The 19,983-nt window shown below is 41.4% G+C and overlaps 1 protein-coding gene across 19 annotated transcripts in view; it reads left to right on the top strand.

Annotated features, from left to right (window-relative positions):
* The window catches only part of mbl (muscleblind), a 363,403-nt gene that overhangs the window by 153,665 nt on the left and 189,755 nt on the right, over positions 1–19,983 (top strand). The window contains exon 3 of one of the 19 annotated variants that reach the window (XM_067355301.1): positions 1,619–10,810. The exons of the other annotated variants lie outside the window; for them this stretch is intronic. Coding sequence (XP_067211402.1) covers positions 1,619–1,762 — 144 coding nt within the window. The 3' untranslated portion in view covers positions 1,763–10,810. Of the gene's footprint in view, positions 1–1,618; positions 10,811–19,983 lie in introns of those variants that run through there. 19 annotated transcript variants of the gene reach the window in all.

Below are 19,983 nucleotides of genomic sequence, written 5' to 3'. Positions count from 1 at the left end.
GCTGCTCTATATCGGACGTCGTACACTGCGCGATATTCATTACCAAATATTTGAGTTTAAAAGTTGCGGGATAGGTATCTGTATGTCTCACCTGTCAGCTTCGTAATCTGCACGATGCACACGATCGATTGCGCGCAATGGATACGTCCGTCATCGTATTTTCCTACGCGGATGTTGCCGCGTGTGTGCGAGATCTATTGTTGTATTGCACGCCGATGTTCGACCACATGCACGTTGTATCGAAATGAATGTGCAATTCCATCTATGAATTGGCATACAAAATGGTGAGCTAAAATCGTGGGCTGGATTTAGAATTTTAATTGGCTGTTTCAGCTGCGATGTTTTCTATTCATTTCGACGAGAGTTTTCACGTTAACATTGCGATACACGTGATTTTGATTTGTCACGATCTAATGTCACATTCCAATTAGAAATAAAATTTCAATAAATTTGTAATTCGTAAATTTTATAATGTATTGGTTTTTATTTTCATTATAATTATGTAAAATACAACGATGAGAAAAAGCTTGAAGGAATACAAAAGAAGCGCTTGTGAAGCAGTGAGAAAGATGACTTAGAAATTATTTTTAATATATTTGTGATTTTACAGGAACGGAATTGAGCGCTGCATTTTTTTCTGGCACGAACTTAACTATTGCAAAGAATTCGAATCTCATCAGTTTCAGGCGTTATTGGTTTTGTAAATCAGCGTTTAACTCGGAATCGAGCGCGGCAGCTTGCATGACAGGTTGGTAATAAACAAAAACGAGAACGAAGGAGGGAAAAACGCGACGCCGCCACCCTTCATGAGCGTCGAGGTGATAAATCCTGCGGAGAGGAAGGAGGGGAGAAGGAGATGGCGGCTCTCGCTTCTTTCGAGTTTTAACTCCCGCAACTTTCTTATTTATGTGTGGCACGAGCACGAATGGATTTTGCCCGTTAAAGTTCTCGCTGCTCTCGTCGGGATGGTTCGAAAACCTACGCATCGAAGTAAACTCGACGGGTTGCTTCGGATAGGGAATGAGAAGGCGGTCTCGATTGACGATTTGAATAAAAAAAATTTATTCCTCAGGAAAAGTTTTTCGATGGCAATTATGCTTGTAAGCGCGCGCAGCTTCCAAATATGAATCGAATGTAATTCGCATTGGAACTTTATCGGTCGGAATAATCCTGGCCCATGGACTATGCATGTGCAGGTGACTGATTGCAAATCATAATTAATTTAACTTTTAACAATTCCAGTGAAATATATTTATATCTTATAAAAAAGTTGGCAGTGAAAGAATTTGGAATTCACAAAGTTGTAAAATATCCGAGAAAATTATGAGATCTCAGATGCTCATAAATCTGCGATTCGGATTTATAATTATTTTGGACATCCGGTTTTATTCGCGTAGTGTGATATTTTGTTGAAGAAGAGGACTCTTTATTCACACACGCAGCTATTACGCAGGCGTTATACCGTTATCGCAGATTGCATAAATCCTGTGCGCCACTGCTACGCACGCCGATTCGTCTACATCCTTTAACACGCTCGGCTGGCCGCGTTACTTATAGACTCCGCGGTCGTATATATTCCAGTCAGAGTCTCTCAGATCCCTCCTCTTCTTTGTTTCAGGTAGGTGAGCACCGCGGATCGGAGTCGTCTTGGTCGAGCCAACTGGTTATTTATGTGACGCGCTCGAGACGGTATGACGTCGACGACAAAATATCGCCGAATAGCTTCCTCTCTTCTCAGCGGCGTTCCGCGGCTAAGGTTTGACAGATACGGATGCAAGATGTCGCGTGTCCCGACGTCGACGTCAACGTGTCGTTGTGTGTTACGCGCTTATCGAACTCGAACGCGGGCGGCTTGAAAGACATCGCACACGCGTAATCGCGTGCGAATGCATTCGCGCTTTCGTGATATTACACCGTGCCGGAGTTTGAAATCCTTTTCGCGTACTCTGATAAATGCGCGTAACGTGATTTCGTATGCTCGCAGAGATTATTCTAGTAGGTCTTGGAGTGGTTTTTGAAATTTAAAGAAAAATCTGAATTATCATATTTTTTAAAATAATAATGAGAGTGAATTTTTAATTAGTTGCATAATTTATCTTGTAAAAAAATCTTTTACATACTAGCAAAAAAAAATTCTCATTAAAAATACAATGTATACATACGAAATGTTATTTTAAAATCACATTAAATTGTTGAGACTGTAGAATTCGAAGATTAAATTCGAGCGCGTACTAATTTGTAATATCGCTTTGGGCTCAAACATGTCAGCGTTTCGAATCAGTTTAATGCACATACAGTCGTATGTGTGGAGGCGTTCTCTTTTTCACGGCGCACAGTAATCAGTTCTTATCGACGACACGTATTTGCCTCTAGTTTAAACGAGAATGAGAAATACATGTAACGCGTGCACGTTTCGCGTTTTCTCTGTCAAATCTGTTTCAGAATACGCGAATGATATTTTAATATCTCCATCACTAGTGAATTCGTCAAAGAATTTGTGTCCTTAAAAATTTATTTGTGCATTGCGTGACACCCGGTATATTTCGCATTATAGTTACGTAATACACTTCTTTTCACGGGTGTTCAGACATGCGAACGTACGCAGTCGCGAGCGACAGATGAGCGCGTCATGCCCGAGTCGAGAAAGAGAGAGAGAGAGAGAGAGAGAGAGAGGGGGGGGGGGAGAGAGAGAGAGGAGGCTGGCGCTATTGCATGCTGAATTATTGAACAGTGCACTCTGGCTTACCTCCTCCGCATATTCCGGTACCTATGCCCGGCTCAATCCTGCTCGCGTATTATTGTCTCGCAAAGTAGACTACTACCTCTCAGCTTAAGGCGGAGAGATCTATGTGCGATCGCGCGATGTTTCATGTGTGTTCGGACATAAATTATTTCTTGAATTTCACATTGAGAGAGAAAGAGAGAGAAAGAGGAGAGAGATTCTCACTGGATTTGTATAATGGAATTTTGCCGACACCCTCTTGCCAACTAAAATATCTTCAGTTTGACATGCGACAGTCCGTGCATTATCGCGGCGTAACAGATCTTTACAGATCTTCTCGATTCTTTTTTCGTGTCATTTAATTGGAGTAATGTCAGTTATCTAATTGCAAGCTATATTTATAGCAAAATTTTTTCTGTCATCTGTAACAGTAGAAGTAATGAAACTATATGGAGCATTACGATGGTGACCAAATTAATGTAAGTTGTTTACTTGAATTGAATTTTGTAGATTTTCTCTTCGCTCTCTCCTCTCAAGTTTTACTAAAATCACTGTTTTAAAACTCATCAGCGCTTTAATTAGCAAATGCTGCGTTGTGCGACGGAAGATGTCGCGAGTCTAGCGAGTAGCGTAGAAATGAAATTCTTTGCAACTCGAAGTAGCGAGAGCAGACGCGTCGATTTTTCACGGCGTCGACACTAAAGCGGCTTGCCGCTCGCATACAAAGAGAAATGAAGAATCTTCTCCGTACAATATAGCCCGTTAATGGTGTCGGTGCAGATGCATCTAGCCTATGTGGTGTGTATCCGCGTGGTTAGAATTCTAAATTAGTTACGATATCATCATATAAATGAAGCAGAGGAGATATGTAAACGTAAATCATCTGGCAGTTTATTACATCGCTCGAAAACTTACAAGTCGACAGTTTTACGAAGCCTCGCGTATATTTCGAAACACGTTGCCAGGTAACTCCTCGTAAAGACCTTTAAGATCCGCCGGTGTCATTATTTCGCACCGAGCGTGCGATATAGTCAGGCGGCACCGCACGGCGGGGAAGCTGCAGCCGAACAGAGAGGTAATTCGGGTTACATGCTCGGATGTAATGGGCGGTCTGACCGGGTTCCCGGTAGCTGGCGGCGGGAGTATGTCGGCGGTCTCGGAGGTCGGCTGGCGCGAGGTAGGAAAACGCTCGTGGCATGGCGCGAGTGGGAGCGAGGCGAGCGAGCGCGGCGGGGATGAATGTATGGGCTTCGGTTTGGGCGCCGCCGGGATTCCTACGGGCCCGTAGGAACTTGCTGCTTGCTCATAAAATGCAAACGGGCGGCAAGTTTAAGTTTAGACAGCTCTCCGAACCCTCCTCTCGCGTCGCTGCCCCAGTCAGCCGCCGTAACCAACCGCGGACCGACAATAATGAAATCCATAAATCCGTAAGAGAGCACGTGGAACACCCTGCGCCGCCGCGTCCAGGGACGAGGCCTCGCCCTTTGTCCCTCTCCCGCAACTTCTTCTCGCAACAGCTCGAACCGTCTATTCACGTCCCTCCCCCCCGAATCTTCGCCTTCGTGACCCTCGACCGAGTCTTATTGCGAATGGAAATGTCTTTATGACTCTCCACGAGTGCCGCGCGACCGGGTTACGTAATATATATATATATGTCTTGAAATTTTGCAGCGGTATCGCGCGCGTGAGATGCGCTTAGATTGTGATCCAGCGCGGAGTGAGTTTGCAGCGGAAAGACTTTGAAAAAGAAACTATCCAGTTTCGGGAAAATTAATCATCGTGCGACGGGAGTCTCTCGTGAACATCAGAGCTAACGTTAATTAATTACTTTCTTGGGTATTAAGGCTCGGTTGCGCTCATCGTGCGTCGTGTAGAGATAATTTTGCTTACATAAATTTTCCGTCTTTATCTACATCATAGATAAGGCTATTACTCGGAAAGAGACCGTATTAATTTACAGACTAGCCCATACTTGATGCACTCGGTTCTAAATGAATGGATCATCTTGAAAGTGATTTATGTTCAGTTGTGGAACATTATGAGTATTTCACCGAGATGCGAATAATATATAAACTAATGGAATATTTCGATTATGATACAATTTTCAACGAGCGCTTGCGACATTTTCTAAGCAAACGATTTAAACGATGTCGCAATCTTATTATTTATCGCAGAGTAAAGTTTATATACATATGCTTGTCAGTCTGTATAAATCTGGCCCCATCTTACGGCGCTAGTGCCTCGCAGGAGCTGATGATCGGGATGAAATATCGATTGTCACGCGGTTTCGCGGCCGGCTCTCTCCGGCAACGTCGAACGTGCCTCTGATTGATTTGATGCCGCCCGCGGTAAGGAACCGGCGGCACTCGTATCCGAGGAGAGAGCATTGTTATGCTAACGGAATCTCGATGACTTCCTATCGATCGCGACAACGATACGGAAAGCACTCGGCTCTCGTGGATTTTTCCATTTCGAAGGTTTCATTTGTAACCGGCTCTGTAAGGACTGCCGGTATTTTCCCGACGTGTGGTGTATTATTCCGCAAGATCGTTTCCTTTCCTTCGTTGACTCGCCCTGCGACGTTAAGACTCCTTAGAAATGGACTAGATGGATCTCCACTCGAAACAAACTCGTTGATCAAATATAAATATCACTCGTACAAAGGTCGAGAACAATAAAGCGTACATTATGTCGTAAATGGTCGCAAAGTAAAAAACGATAAAATAAAGAACGAGAAAGACAGATAGTGCAGACGTTGGTTTATGTTTATCTTCGATTTTATGTAACAGAAATTCGTGACATAAATGTGGAAGCGTGGTATATATGACGCAATAAATTTGCAATTCACATATTTGTCAAGAAACTGAAATTCTCGATATATCAATTTTGAATTTTTTTATCGCCGAATCGACAAGAGAATATGAATCGGTCATATCGATTTCTTTTGTTTGCAGAAACTTTCTAGAAAATTTCATTTGTCAATTTCGCACGCTAACTAAAGTGCGCGTCTCCGATGTCTGATCTATTTCTAATCCATGGTAGATTAATTAATCTCGTTTCACCGCTAATCGTCCGTATCGATGGTTACGTAAAGTAAAATTTTGGAGTTTTTTAGCGCCATCATTCGCATAACTTATCGCTAGCCGAGCCCTTGCTAATATTCTCGCCAGTAAAGTTTCCGCTTCGTTGGATTAAATTACATTTTTCATATGCGTCAATCCCGAGGTCTCGCGCAATTTATTGGCTCGCTCGCTTCATTGGTGGAAATTAACGAAACGCCTCTCGGTCTCTCTTTTGCCGTTTGTCTGTTGACATTCTCCGACCGCGAGAAGCGGCGGTCGTTTCAGATCCTCACTCTGCATCCGCGTCACGAAGCGACGACGAACAGCGAAGAAAGCGGTAAGCTCGCCGATCTTGCCTCTTTTCCGGGATTAACGTTCCAGTTCCGAGTAACAGCCACATTCTCTCGAGCGCCGGTCCGAAAGCTCCGAAAGCCCGTCTCTGTTGACAAACTCATCTCAGGCCGCGTACACACTGGCAAACGGCAAGCGATGAATTGTGAGCTGGAGAGTGATAAAGTGGACGAACTTGATTGATCAACATTTGTGTGAGCATCGTGATATTGATGTATCGCATCTTTCTTTTTAGCAGGAATTTATAATTGTCCACATAGGTATATCACAAGCTCGTTTATAGCAAAATTATACAATTTTAATGTAGTCGATCGTTTATCCATTGCCAATATGTACGCTGGTTTTACAGGTCATCCATACCCGCGTGCATCTTCTTACAAGATGTCCTTGATCGACGATGCACATGTATTTACCGACGAGCAGCTGTTGCGCTTCGTAAGGCGCGGGCGAACATGATCACTTGGCTCTAACAGTGTATCAAATGCGCGAGCCATGAGCTCCCGTTGCACTTGGAAGCATCTCTTGACATTCACAATGCAACTGCGCCTTCCCGAAATATTCATAACGTTAAACACTCCCGAGGCTTGCGTCATTCAGCATGTCGTCTCCGTGACACAAGTATTTGCCTGCCAAGAGATTACCTTGCTCATCGTTCCGTTTCGTATTCGTGCTTTAACACGTTGAGTGACGGCAGCAATTTGCTAATTTTATGAAGACTTCTCTAATATTTTACTGTTATGGAAGGTAATAGAATGTTGCGGGAGTTAAACCAGCATCTGAGTATCAGAGTTTTCAAAACGTTAACAATCCGCGTGCAGCATTTCCATTCTCAAAATTCTACCAGCACTGAATATCGAAATGGGCAATTTGTAACGAAAATAACAAATTAACAAATACTTTTATTTCGAATAAGTTTCTTATATTACGAAACGTCAGTATGTCCACATTTGCCAATTGTGCACTTTTGTACAAAGTTTTTTTTTTCAATTTTGTCTTTCGCAAATGTGAAAATGATTGAAACCATTAATTGTGTGTCCTGATTATTACTCTCTCAATATATCGGTAGTTCTTTTTCATTCTACTACTATAATTTATCGCACTTATTATTATGTTGTATTTTAATATTGTATTATTCTTTATTTCTTACATCTTAACTTTTTTGTATATGCTGATGTCTCGATTATATTCACCTATCATTCTTTCGACGTGAACGCTATCTTATACGTGTCTCTTTCGACATGTAGAGCGCTCACACGAGACATGGAATCCTCGCAGACAGCAACATCGGGTACGCACAACTCTCTTCTACGCAATAGACGAAAACGGAACCTCGTAACTTCCAAAATTTTGGCCAAGTTTCTTCGTGTTTCACGGAGCTTTGCTGTCGGTACCTTTCCGTTCCTGCATCCTCATTCTCGTAGCCACTCGTCGTTCGTTTCTGCGGGCAGAACGTGCAACGGAGCACCAATTTGTTATGGAACGTGGCATGCGTCGTGCAATACGCTACACATGTTGCTATTCTAACGCGCGCGCACATGTTACATCGTACATACGAAGTGGCCTAGGTTTCCCGTGTTTTTCTTCCCGTTTTTGAAGCCGGTTTCTTCTGAGTAAAAATTTCATTGAATTTTCCATTGCTCAACAATCACCTTTAAGCACTTTTATATAAAGAGCTCTTGGTTTAAGAAATAAAATATATTAATAATAAATTATATTAAAGCATTTGCTTAAAATCGAATAAAACATTTCGAAAGAAAGAGATCTAGTACAAATTATTTCTTATATGCAAAAAATTGCTTTAGAGCTCAAGACATTCTGTATGTATATATATATATAAGGGAACAGATGGAGGGAGGCAACTCGGAGAATAGAACGTATATTTGGGAACAAACACAATTTGAATGAATTAGCAGTAAACTGGAAATGGGCAAAATCCAGGATTACCTGACTCAGGGGTTACCGATTTCCCTCTCTTTCTTTCTTTCTCTATTTATATCTCTTTCGTCTTTCTTTGCTATTTTTCCTCTTTTTGTTTGCTCCTTCACTTTTATGCGGTTTTTCCTTTTTTCTCTTCTTTATTTCCTTCGTCTTATTTAGTTGCCCTTCACACTTTTTTCACGCACTGTCTGCATATCGTAATTTCGCTTTTTCCTGCCGTCAATCGTCTTCTATCATCATTTTTCTATGCAACGTTGATCTAAATGATATTTTTGGAGGGAAATTTTATGGCAACGGAGGGAAACATTCCACTTTGCGTCGCTTTTTGTTACAAGTATTTCTCTTTATATTCACGCAAGCATGAGTTTTCTGTCTTTCTTTATAGCGTTCTTTGTAAATAGTGATACTCGTAGAACCGGCGATACCTACTTTGCGCGCACACTTTGTCTTCACAGAGTTGCTTTTAGTAACAAATTTGGGGAGGGGAGGTGCTGTTAGCTCGCGCTGCATCTGTATCGATCAAGTTTTGAAACACCAGATTGCTTGAAATATTTCGCGATTAATTGTGCGTAGCGGATTTGTTTAGCATTTTAGAAAGGAACTATTTTTTTAATAATTCGATATTTCACGTCATAATGTTGAAAATAGCATCGATAGTGATTCAGTTATTTCAGTTGCCCTCTACATTCATGTATTATTATATAATGCTTTCGTTATCACGCATCATATCAAACATTCGATCATTGTGATTATCAGTGCAAATGTATTGCGGTACGCATTAAGAAATGCTATCGAGTGTTTTATACGACGCTTTTTATTTGCGGCAATATATCGTAACAAATATGATTGTGGCAATTCGCGGAAAGTGAATATCTCGCGAAACAGCCCCGCAGTAGAAAGCCGTATCGTAACGTCGCTATGGCCGATATTTTTCTCGGTCTGCATTTTGCGAAGTATACACTGAGGTATCGTAGATTACACGGCTACCCCGATAGTAACTGCAGATAGACAGATGCGAAAATGCACATCGATACGTTCGCGTTACGGTTCACTCGAGCAGAACATTTCGCGCGGCGCACTGCCGCGGGAAATGGTAAAACAAATACGGTGTAATGTCGTACGACTATATATCGTTTTATCTTGTTTCATCTCACAAGATATTTGCTGAAATGTGCTTTACATTTGAAAACGCCATTTTAATAATGGAATAACTTCATTCTTCTTTGCCTAGGAACGCGAGACTTCCACGTCCGCAATGTGAAAGAAACTGGAAGAGCGAAAATCTCTGAAAGACAACCATATTTATTTGGTAGCATTTTTTTGGACGATTGTTCATGTTTTTAACATTTTTTAAAAACTTTGAAACACAAGAAACATTAAAATCTTTTTAAAAATAACGTCGTTATATTTAAAATAATCAGAAGAGATAATCCTGTGCTTCCTGTTCTACGTACGCATTGTGTCATACAACCATTGTTTTCACTGTACGTACGATAACGTTAATTATGTCGGCGGAGAAAGTACGCGGATGACAATTTAACGATGTGAAATTTCCGCAGCGAGTGAAACGCTTTCTCGCGGTCCGATATACATTTTTGCTGAGCGCAATAAGTTTCCCGTTAATCTTATAATACCGCTCATGCCGTGGACGTTCTTGCATTATTCTCGGGCGGAGATTCGTAATGCTTACCCCATGAATAATGTACTGGTTCCCCGGGCACAATCCCGCCGCCACATACTTTTAGTTGAGCCGACAGTTCGGAGTAGTTTTCAAATAGTTCCGGCGGACGTAAGTCCGGGCTAGCTCGATCTTTGCATTATCCGTTTCCGGGAGTGCTATCGCTTTCGGGAATGCGCAATCTCGCGTAATAAATCGGCCGAACGTGTGGCGAAAATTTGACGCGTTGGTCTAGCTCGCCTAGAAGGTACCTCTACATATATTCATGAATTTTACACTTAAGCCGGTAATGTGATTTAACGGTTGATGCACGCGGAAATAAATACCCAAGAATAACATTGCAGCCGAAAATGGAAACGACTGTGGATAACGCTTCGCACGGTTATCGCTTTTAGAAATCTCGATAATTGCGTGTAACAGTTCGGGGCTAGCGGGTACAGCGTGTAATCGCACCAATCGTTACGTCGATGGTGCGTTTTATTATCGAGATTAATATCGGCGGTGCTATCGCTGAACGCGAGTGCAATACGTCTCTGCGATGCACCCCCGCTATCCGCTTCCACCTCCGATCGTTTCTCTCGGTCGCACGCGACCATGGTGCGAAACGCACCAATATCTGCATCGACGGCATTGACCTCTTTCGGTAGTTCATAAAGCGTCAACGGCCGTATCTGATGATAATTACGTCCGCCGTTGTGATACGTCATACATTTCCCATGAAATTTGCCGTTTACGCCTGACCTTATCTCATCGTGCATGCGTGTGTACGTACGTGCATAAGTATTATTGTGCCGGGTATTTCAACCACGCGACGAGCCTCGGAAGATAATTAGAATTACAGTGACGCTGCGCTACGTTCGTTTCGTCAACATTTATACTTATGTCAAATTGCACTAATGAATGCCTATCATCTCTACTTTGAATTTCTAAATTTGTTTAATATTGATTCATCGTTCAGCATCGATATGTTTCATTATGTACACATCCAACATTTACTGCACTATCTCTATTTGCACATTATTAATTAATTTGATTAATTTAGGACTTTATTTTGAAAATGGAAATAGGGATTCTTCGAAAGTTAAGTTCAGGGTTGCAAATAAATTATTTTTTATCAGATGTTGAATTCAAAGCTTGCTTATATGTATTGATTTCTAAAGCAATAATTTGTAGGAAAAGATAGTTTTTTTCTAATTTAACAATTTAAATAAACAAGTAGAATTTCTATTATTACATGCAATAATCAATAATATCATGTAAACTTAGATATTTGTGGGTTATCAAGGCTTAACTGTCTCTCTTCGCAATTTCTCTCTCTCTCTCTCTCTCTCTCTCTCTCTCTTTCTCTCATAGTTTACGCACCCTTCTGTTCCGCCCCCGCCATCGAAGTCGTCGCATTCGAGCATTGGTATGCCGGCATTTTCAGTGACACTGTCCACGAATCGATACGGAATGTAGGCTTCGTGCACAACGATTTTGCGTAGGCAGTATGGAGCGTATATATCGAGCATTATGTGAACAATGCATCTATTCTTAAAACTTGAAAATACTCTTAAAATTGAAAATATTTTGTAGCTTAGGCGCACGAGCTTTTACGTCAGTACGAAAAAAGACTCATAACCATCAGTTAATTTCTAAAGAGAAGGAAATAAAACGTCATTTATCAGCTTCCCTGCACACCATCATTCTTCTATATACGTTTCTAAGCGTATATAATATGCATTTTCTTCTGTCAGCTGCATTTTATGGCCTTCATTACTTCTTCCGCTGAAATTAATTCTGCTGGGAGTGTAGCTACAAACTATTTCTAGCTGTTACGTACTCCAGTTTTCTTTAGGAGACGATATTTGCCAACGTCCATTATAAAATAGTACCACAGTGATATAATAACTAACTTTTCTATAGAAATGGACAAAAAGTCATGAGATTTATTTCAGAAGTAGAGTTTGAATTAAATTGTAGAGGAATAAAAATATCAAATTTTGCTTGAATTTAAATTAACCCTTTGCTTTACTGTGTAGAATTGACGCAACTTACTATAACTTTACAAATTAATTTAAACTGTGCACAGTTATAATTTATTAAATATATTTATTTTTATAATACATGATGAGAGCAATGGCATTTTTGGTATCGCTGATAATATTGAAGTAAAAACAAGATCTTTAACATCGATTTGTTCCTGAAAATTGTCTTGGAGTGCAAAGAGTTAAATTCATGTTTGAAAGATATTACTTGAGCTGTTTCTCAAATAAACGGCTCGCATATCGGCCATGCCGGATTCACCGTGGCTATTCTCTGCCGTATGACGGAATATATTTTTCTCCTTGCTATATTTTCTGCCGAACAATACGTACTTTGCGAAGCGAGATACTTTGGCGGCGTTATTTATAATATAGCGCAGCTATTATTTCTTTCGCCGTGAAATATCCCGCGCGTATAATCGAGTCGGCAATATCTCCAAGATCTTACCCGCTGTTAGCCGGATGGCCGGAACTGCATCAGAGTCTGTACGAAAAGCACGGAGTGCTTTATGTTATTAGCTCTAACGCGGCGAGGAAATTATACTGGAAGAGAGCGAATTAAGGGAGGAGCAGTGGTACGTGGATCTCAGAGAAAAGGATCTGAAGGCATTATAGGAGGGGGGAAATATGTCTTGGCTCGCGCTTGCAATATCGTGCTATCCATTAAGCTACAAGGTGTCGGGCAAAACATTGACATCTTAAAGTACATAATTGAATTTCTCTTTGTGGAAATTTGATGAAAGATTATTATCTTGTAGAAGCTTATTCAATTGGAATTCAACGTTTTGGTTCAAACAAGCAATTAAAACTGTTGCATTAGCATTTTTTTAAAATTAGCAGAAAAATAAAATTTTGTTTTTTATTTATAATTTTGCTTAATCTAAAAAATTTTAATTTTTTACAATTAAAAAACTATCGATGCTTTGTTATTTCAGTTTATGAAGTTGAAGAAATTGACACTCTAAAATATGTACCGGTGATTTCGGTACACCTCGTACATCGCTTACAACTGTAAAGTATATTGTGCTTTCTTACAGTGCTCTGTACCCCATGCGGGTAATCACACCGACTGAGTATTTACTCCCTTTTCTCTCTCTCTCTCTCTCCACAAGCTGTTGTTAAAGCTAGGAAGGAGTTGAGTCGATCGCGAGTCTCGATCGCGAGCAACGTCCACTGCATATACTATGATAACTTGTGGTTTACATTGTGCCCAGGAACATAAGCAGCTTCCTGTTTATCCAGACGCGCGCGGTTACGCGCGAAAAACTCTTCTGAGCAAGAAGCTGACATCCTTATTATTTCGTCGGTGCTTTTTTATACATTCTCACGTCACAGCGATGCGCTTCTACATAAATTGATTGAACGCGAGTAAAATCTGAAAAGAGTTGAAACGATACAATAATATTATAAAATTTTATTTTATTTCGAAGATATGCGAGAAAATACTTTTTTCAAATAGAAAAACTTTACGTAAAATGAACGTGTAACATTTTAGAAACAGTTATAACTGTGTTTATATTGGCATCACATAAAATTGAAAATTCTGCCCAATCCTTAATTTCGGCGGAACTTGGCTCGCGCTCAATCTCTAAATGCGGTCCGGTTCGATGCTCGCCGGCGATGCCTGGTCTACCGAGTACAAGAATTAACGGGTGAACACGAATCGATGCGAATTGCGCGAATTTCCTTTTCCGCTCGAATGTCCTCATCTTCCACGCGCGCGATGCATACCAGTTTGAATTGAATCAACGCGTTCCGTACGCCATTGCGCTATTGCGCCATTGCCCGGGTTCTCCTGTTCGCATGAAACAGGTGCACTCGTGTGTTGCGCGGAGGGGCATACGTCGGAGGGACGAAGAGGGGAAGAGAGCATCGAATCTAGCTGGGATGCACACGTGGGACCATGCGCACCGGTTCTAATACACGGCCGGGCGAACGCGAATTTCTCTTCACGGACGCGTCTAGTGGTGGTAGCGTTTAGTGCTGATCATTGCAGTAGTGAAAAAAAGCTTGTTCCACAATGCTTCCCGAACCTTTACGCTATCGTATTTCGCAGTCCCGCGAGACTCTTATAGCTAGCTACGTTATACCATGTGACGTAGATATAATATGTTATAGATTATGTCGTGACTTGCTCGTGACACCGTTAATACAAGTCACAGCATAAATCCGCAATACGGATTCCGGTTATAACAAGTGGATTAGAATCGCAATCAAGACATATAGAGCGCATGAGCACTACAAGTTGCTATTTTATAACACTGTTTATGAGCATGTTACTCACAAGCTTTCACAAGTTATTATGGTAATTTGTGACTAATAAACTTATAAATAGCATTATGAAATGGAAATTTGTAGCGCCACTAAGATATTTTCCGGTCATGTCTCTCGCATCTCGTACAAAACGAGGATAAACGGATTTCGCGCGATGCAGTTACGTAAAGTTACACATGAGATCGTGATGATCATAATGATAGCGGACGCGATCTATGAGAAACTTGCTTTTCGCAGCGAAGGCTAAATTTAGTACAGCGCTCCAAAAACGTTATCTATAAAATGCCTACACAGCACACCGCGAGTGTAATATTTCATTTGGCGGTAGAGAAAGTGTCGATTTTACGTGCATAGCATTGAATTGAAATTGGAGAAGCGCAAAAATTGAAATTGGAAATTCTCATTCATTGCCGTAGACGGGATATCGTAAAACGAGATGATGGAACGTTACGCGCAAAGCGGACGTGCCGGATTTTCACAGACGCCTCCGATTGCGATCCTAACTGCCGCCAATGACGACACGGGCCATGGTTTTACCTGATCCCGGGGTGAACATCCCGGGAGCCGCGTCCGTGGCCGCGCGTGTGCATTCGACTGTACGCGCACGGCGAGCGCTTTTGCCCTTTAACCCTGCCTCCCGATCCCGGCGCGCGTAGCTGTGTCATCAGACGCGTGCCGCAGCGATGCATCACGGAATGACGGGAATCGCGGCGTAACGCTTCGCCCGCTCACAAATCACGCCACGCAACGTCGCCCGTGTGCCGCGTAACGCGCTCACACACGGGACGCGATTACTCTCCCCCCCGGATCGCCGCCACCCGGTCGCCATCCGACGCCATCAGGACTGCGATAAAAACGCGGCGCGGCGTCACTGCGGCGTCCCGCTCGGATTCCGCGCCATTGCGGAACACTACACCCCGCTCTGGTCAGCAACAATCGCGCGACATTGCCACGCGATGATAATGCGACGATGATTTCTGTGCGACGTACAGGTGAAGAAAAGCGGCATACATATCGCACCGTCATTTAACGTTCTTGTGTTTAAATAGAAGAAAGTAGCGCGCGTACGTTCTTTTATTTTGCTTCAATAAATATTTATAATTGAGACGTGAAGTAAAGCCTGAAAGTTATGTGACTCTGTCGCGGCAAAGCTAGACACGTCAAATACAAATTTCGGCGTTATGGATAAAGTGCCGATGCTGGCAGTCCATGGGTATACAGTCATAGACCGTACACCGACCGTATATCATAGTGCTTTACGTTCCGCCCGGTTATGCGCACTTTCGAGTCGAGCGTAAATGTCAATCCGGCTTTATACTTGGCGCGCGTACAGCCCGTCATGTACGGCTAGATTTTGCATCCGCGTGGATTTTATTTTCCCCATATTCTCGCCGTTGGGACATGATAAGCGTATTTCTTTCTCCGGGTTCCACCTTCTCCCACCGCTTCGTATCATGATTCTCCCCGTCCGTTCATGATTTCTCGAACGAGTGGGAAAGAGCGTGCTAGGATTGCTGAGTCACCTGGCGATACAAGAGAATCGCGCATCGCGCTCTGACTTTCAATATCTTCCCTCCGTTCCGCCACCGTGAAAACTGCTTTGTGAGAGCGTGGGAAGACGGGCGACTTTGGAAATGATTCAGGAAAACAATGTCTTCTAAATTCGCTCTCGATATCGCGCGTGCTGGGCATCGTTAACATTCGCGAAACATCTGCTCGAAACCTGACAAAAGTAACCAAAGATGCTTTTCCTTCTTATGTTCAAATAGAACGATCGAACGATCGGAAACGGAAACAGCTTTATTCAGCTAAAATTTTATATCTTTATTGTAATTACGATTTATATTACAACATTTGTATTATTATATTTTTAGCTATTTTATGAAGAGTACAACATGTACAAATTATTATTATTATTAATATTATAATTAATATGAAAGTTTATTCTTGGAGCAATGCGATTCATTCTTCTTTTATTACTTTTTCTTTTGTGTTCTTACTCTTCTAAGAGACGTATTTATAAAGCAAGAATAGTGGGGTGTCATTGTTCACGGTCATACGGCTACATGAGTGAGAGAACCGTGGGAAGTGTAGGTGGTCCTGGACGACGTTCCCGATTTCTGCCAGTGATAACGGGCCGTTGACTTCGTACAAGTAGGCGGTGCCGACTGGGTGAGAATTCGCCGCCTAATTTGGGAAGGTCCGTTTTAAGGGTCTGGCATTCGTAGGGACGGGGCGAGGTCTGTCGTTGCGGCGATGAAACGAGATAATGCGGGTCGTGAGCGGCCGTTCTTCTTCACACGCTCTTTTTTACGAAACATAAAGTAACGTAGCATGTCAAATGACGAGGTCTGCAATGCCTTTTTTCTCAGCCGATGTTGCGCAAAAATTGGAAAATTATTACAATTTTATAGAATTTTTAATTGTTCGTCAAAGAAATATATAAGATTTCTGATTTTTAAGAAAAACATGTTTATACATTTATTTACAATTATATATTTGTTCGGTTTTTGGAGATGTTAGGTAATTAAGGAGTATTGGAACATGTATTTAAATGTAATTCCACCTTCACTTGTGGTTATCTCAAATTGCTGCATTCAATTCTGATACAAATTAAAGCACTTGAATGCGATAAAGCAAGGTGAAACGAATATGACAGATATATGAGAGAATAAAAGAAACAATAGATTGTTGACGACACTTGCTCTTCTCTTTTGAATTCACGTGCTATTCTTGTTGAAGAAATACAAGATTGAAATCATAATAGAAATCATAATTAAATTTTGTCATGCAATTCATCACATTGTTGTTCCACAAGTCTTTTAATTTAAAGATAGCTAGATAGCGAAATCGCCGACAGTTTTCAACTGGAATAGCTTGAATTCCAATGGTAAAAATAAGCCATTTGAAACGTGCGTATATGCGAGCAAAGATAGTTTTCTGCAGATCTTTCGCCGGCGGCTATTTATCTCGTTTGCCGTTTATTTTGCACTCATCCCCTCGCCGCCATTCTATCCTCACTTAATTAGGTTCCGATTAACAGTGAAGCTTTGTGCAAATACCTCTTTAGGATTTTGCTGAAAACGCTCATTAAGCGGCGGCTATCGAGTTACCGCTCTAGTAACGAACCTCGATTGTTTTCGATCTCGAGCCGTCTCGTCGTTCGGCGCAGCGATAACCCCGTCCGATTCCATCTTCGCACACGAGCTAGCGCGAGCTCTGCAATTACGCACTTATCCGTAGTTTAATCTTTTTATGCCATTCCACGCGACGTGTCGCATTGTCGTATTGCAGATTGGACGGATTATGTAAAAAAGGGACTGCTGCTTCTAGGTTCATTAGGATAGGAAAAATAGGAATACAAAGTTAAAGTAATATTTTATGTTAAAATAATTGTTGTGGTAACATAGTACACACAAATGTTTAAAAACTAGCAAACTCTATCGTTTGCTTTCTTTCATACGCATTCTGTTATTGATTAATTATGCTGTGTGCTCGTGTTTCACTTATTTAATTATTTAGTAAAGCATCCGCTGTTTATTATATTAGGTTCTCGCGCGAACAGTAGTCTCGATTCCGCGATAGCAGTCCCACCAATATTGACGTTGTATTTTATCTAAATGCAAATTCGACGTGAGGTCTTGAATATCGAAGGATCTTTCCATCCGCTTGGCCGCTGCGTGCAAGACGATTCCGTAACGCGGTATGAATTAGCGTGATTCCAATCTGAATATCAAGGAATCCGCGTGAACGTGAGTAAAATATGTAATACACGACCGTTCTGTAAAGCATACTGCGTATACTTTTCCTGTCGTTTAGTTGGGATCTTGGGCAACGAGCACGAGAATGAATTAAATTCACGTTTGATATCAAGCTTTGTGTGACGTAGAATACAAAATTACGAGTCTATATGACTTCTTCACCTTTTATCTGCGTAGCGTGCACGCGGGTTTTTTCTCACGCGGGGTATAAATTACGTAAACTGTGCGGAAAACGAGCAACTTGTTTTATCTCCAACTTTTGTCGATACACATGCGTGAAAGTACTCGCTAAACGGATTTATAAACAACTGTTCTACGTAAAAGAGGAGATAATAATAATTGCTGTTGAATCTGATATGATTGAGTTTTCCCTGTTGATATGATAAAATGAGCATTTGGATTGTCAAACAACAGAGATAATAAATGAAGTTATATTTGATATTTATCTGGTTTACTTTGGTCCGCAAATTAATGCTAATGCTCTTTTGTCAAATTAGCAAGCGCGGATACTGAATGTTGCTGCCTAAATTAAATAAGCAACCCCTGATTTGTAATCTTGGGCAGCGCTTGATTAAATTGGCAGTCATTCACTCGGCTTGATTATTTACTCTTCTTAACTGAGATTAGACGCTGTCTTATTACTACTCGGTTCCTTCATGCTCTCCCCGTCCACAAGCTAATACTATATCCTGTTACAGCAGCAGATGCTTTCGCGACTTCCCCATTGAAGAGAAAGTAAGCGAATCGGAATCGATACCCCTGGAATTCGCGGCGAACAAAGTTAATTATCGTCTAATTGACAAAGACCGTGAAATACGACGCTATTGGGGACTCTCTTTCGTCCTCAACTTTCGTTATTTCCGAGTTATTAATGTGGTTTCGTGGAAGAAAAGCGCTCTTTGAAATTAGCTCTTTTCAGTTTGAAACCAATGTGATGATCAGAGTATAAAATAAAATATGTTCTTCGGCATGGTAAATGAAAAAGTTATCAAAGTAATGTCAAAGTAATTTTCAGTTTGTTATAAAAGTTGTCTTTCTTTACTTTTTATGAATAAACACCGATTTGTCTGATTAATTCTTCTTACGAGGTCTTCTACTATTACTTTTGCGATTCTCATGTACAAATGTAACATTTAATTTTTCTCCGCTTGATGTATAGATGTCAATTAAGGTAAAGCTCACACCGGCGCCATCGACACTTAAATCTTCAGTGTGACGTAGATAAATCTTCCAAGGGAAGGTCTCGCAAGCGTCTTTACGGTCGTCCCAAATGATCGCTTTAAATCTCAGCGGCGCGCGTCGAAAGTTATCACATTTTTCTTTGCGAATTTTTGTGCTCCGCGCTCTCCTTCCGCCTCGTGGATGCAAGAGGGCGAGATTTCTGGCGGGATGGGTGCGTTTTGCCGCCTACATTCCCCCGCGTCTTATCAACATAGAATCGACGTGCTGCGAAAGGAAAGTTAATATCGCTCGCGTTACGCTGCCGGTCTTAGAGAAAAGCAAGGAAGAAGGCAGCCACGCTCGACCGACTTTTATATCACGCTCCGATCTCTCGACCCTCGTTCGAAACCTATAAAAGTCGAGCATGGTTTCGAGCGGAATCGCCGGACAGGCAAGCGTGCGAGTTTGGAATTCCAGACTGCGCGACGCCTAATATAGCACATTGAGAAAGATTTTCCAACTTGCGTTTACATTTACGCATCATTTTGTTTTCGATTTAATTCTAAATGAGGTGTGCCTAATTTTAAAAGATATAACAGATATAAATTATATAATATGATGAAAAACAGTGATTATAAATGAATAAAACAGGACTTGGTTCTCTGGATGACTAAGAAGTTGTTGGAATAAGATCTATCTATAGAACCGAGCGTGCAATTTGATGACGAAACGTCATGGGTAAGATTTCAGTTAGGTAAACTTTCGGGGGGGGGGGGGGGGACAAAGAAGAGAGAGAATAATTGTGAGAAATGTGCGCAAGAATAATTCAACGCGATAATTAAACATTTTAAATATTGAATATTAATTAATTGATGCTTCTTTCGAAACGATGCGAATATTATTTTATGTTCGCTGTTCTTTAAATATCTCTATTGCACTATTGACTGAAAACCTTTTACATTAAGCAACATTGATGGCGCTCGCCATTAGTCACAGTCTGCGGAAAACTCGT

This window comes from Linepithema humile, chromosome 5 (genome assembly GCF_040581485.1).
Source record: "Linepithema humile isolate Giens D197 chromosome 5, Lhum_UNIL_v1.0, whole genome shotgun sequence".
Lineage (NCBI taxonomy): Eukaryota > Metazoa > Arthropoda > Insecta > Hymenoptera > Formicidae > Linepithema > Linepithema humile.
The sequence above is the reverse complement of the archived record's forward strand: the minus strand, read 5'-3'. Positions and strand labels throughout refer to the sequence as shown.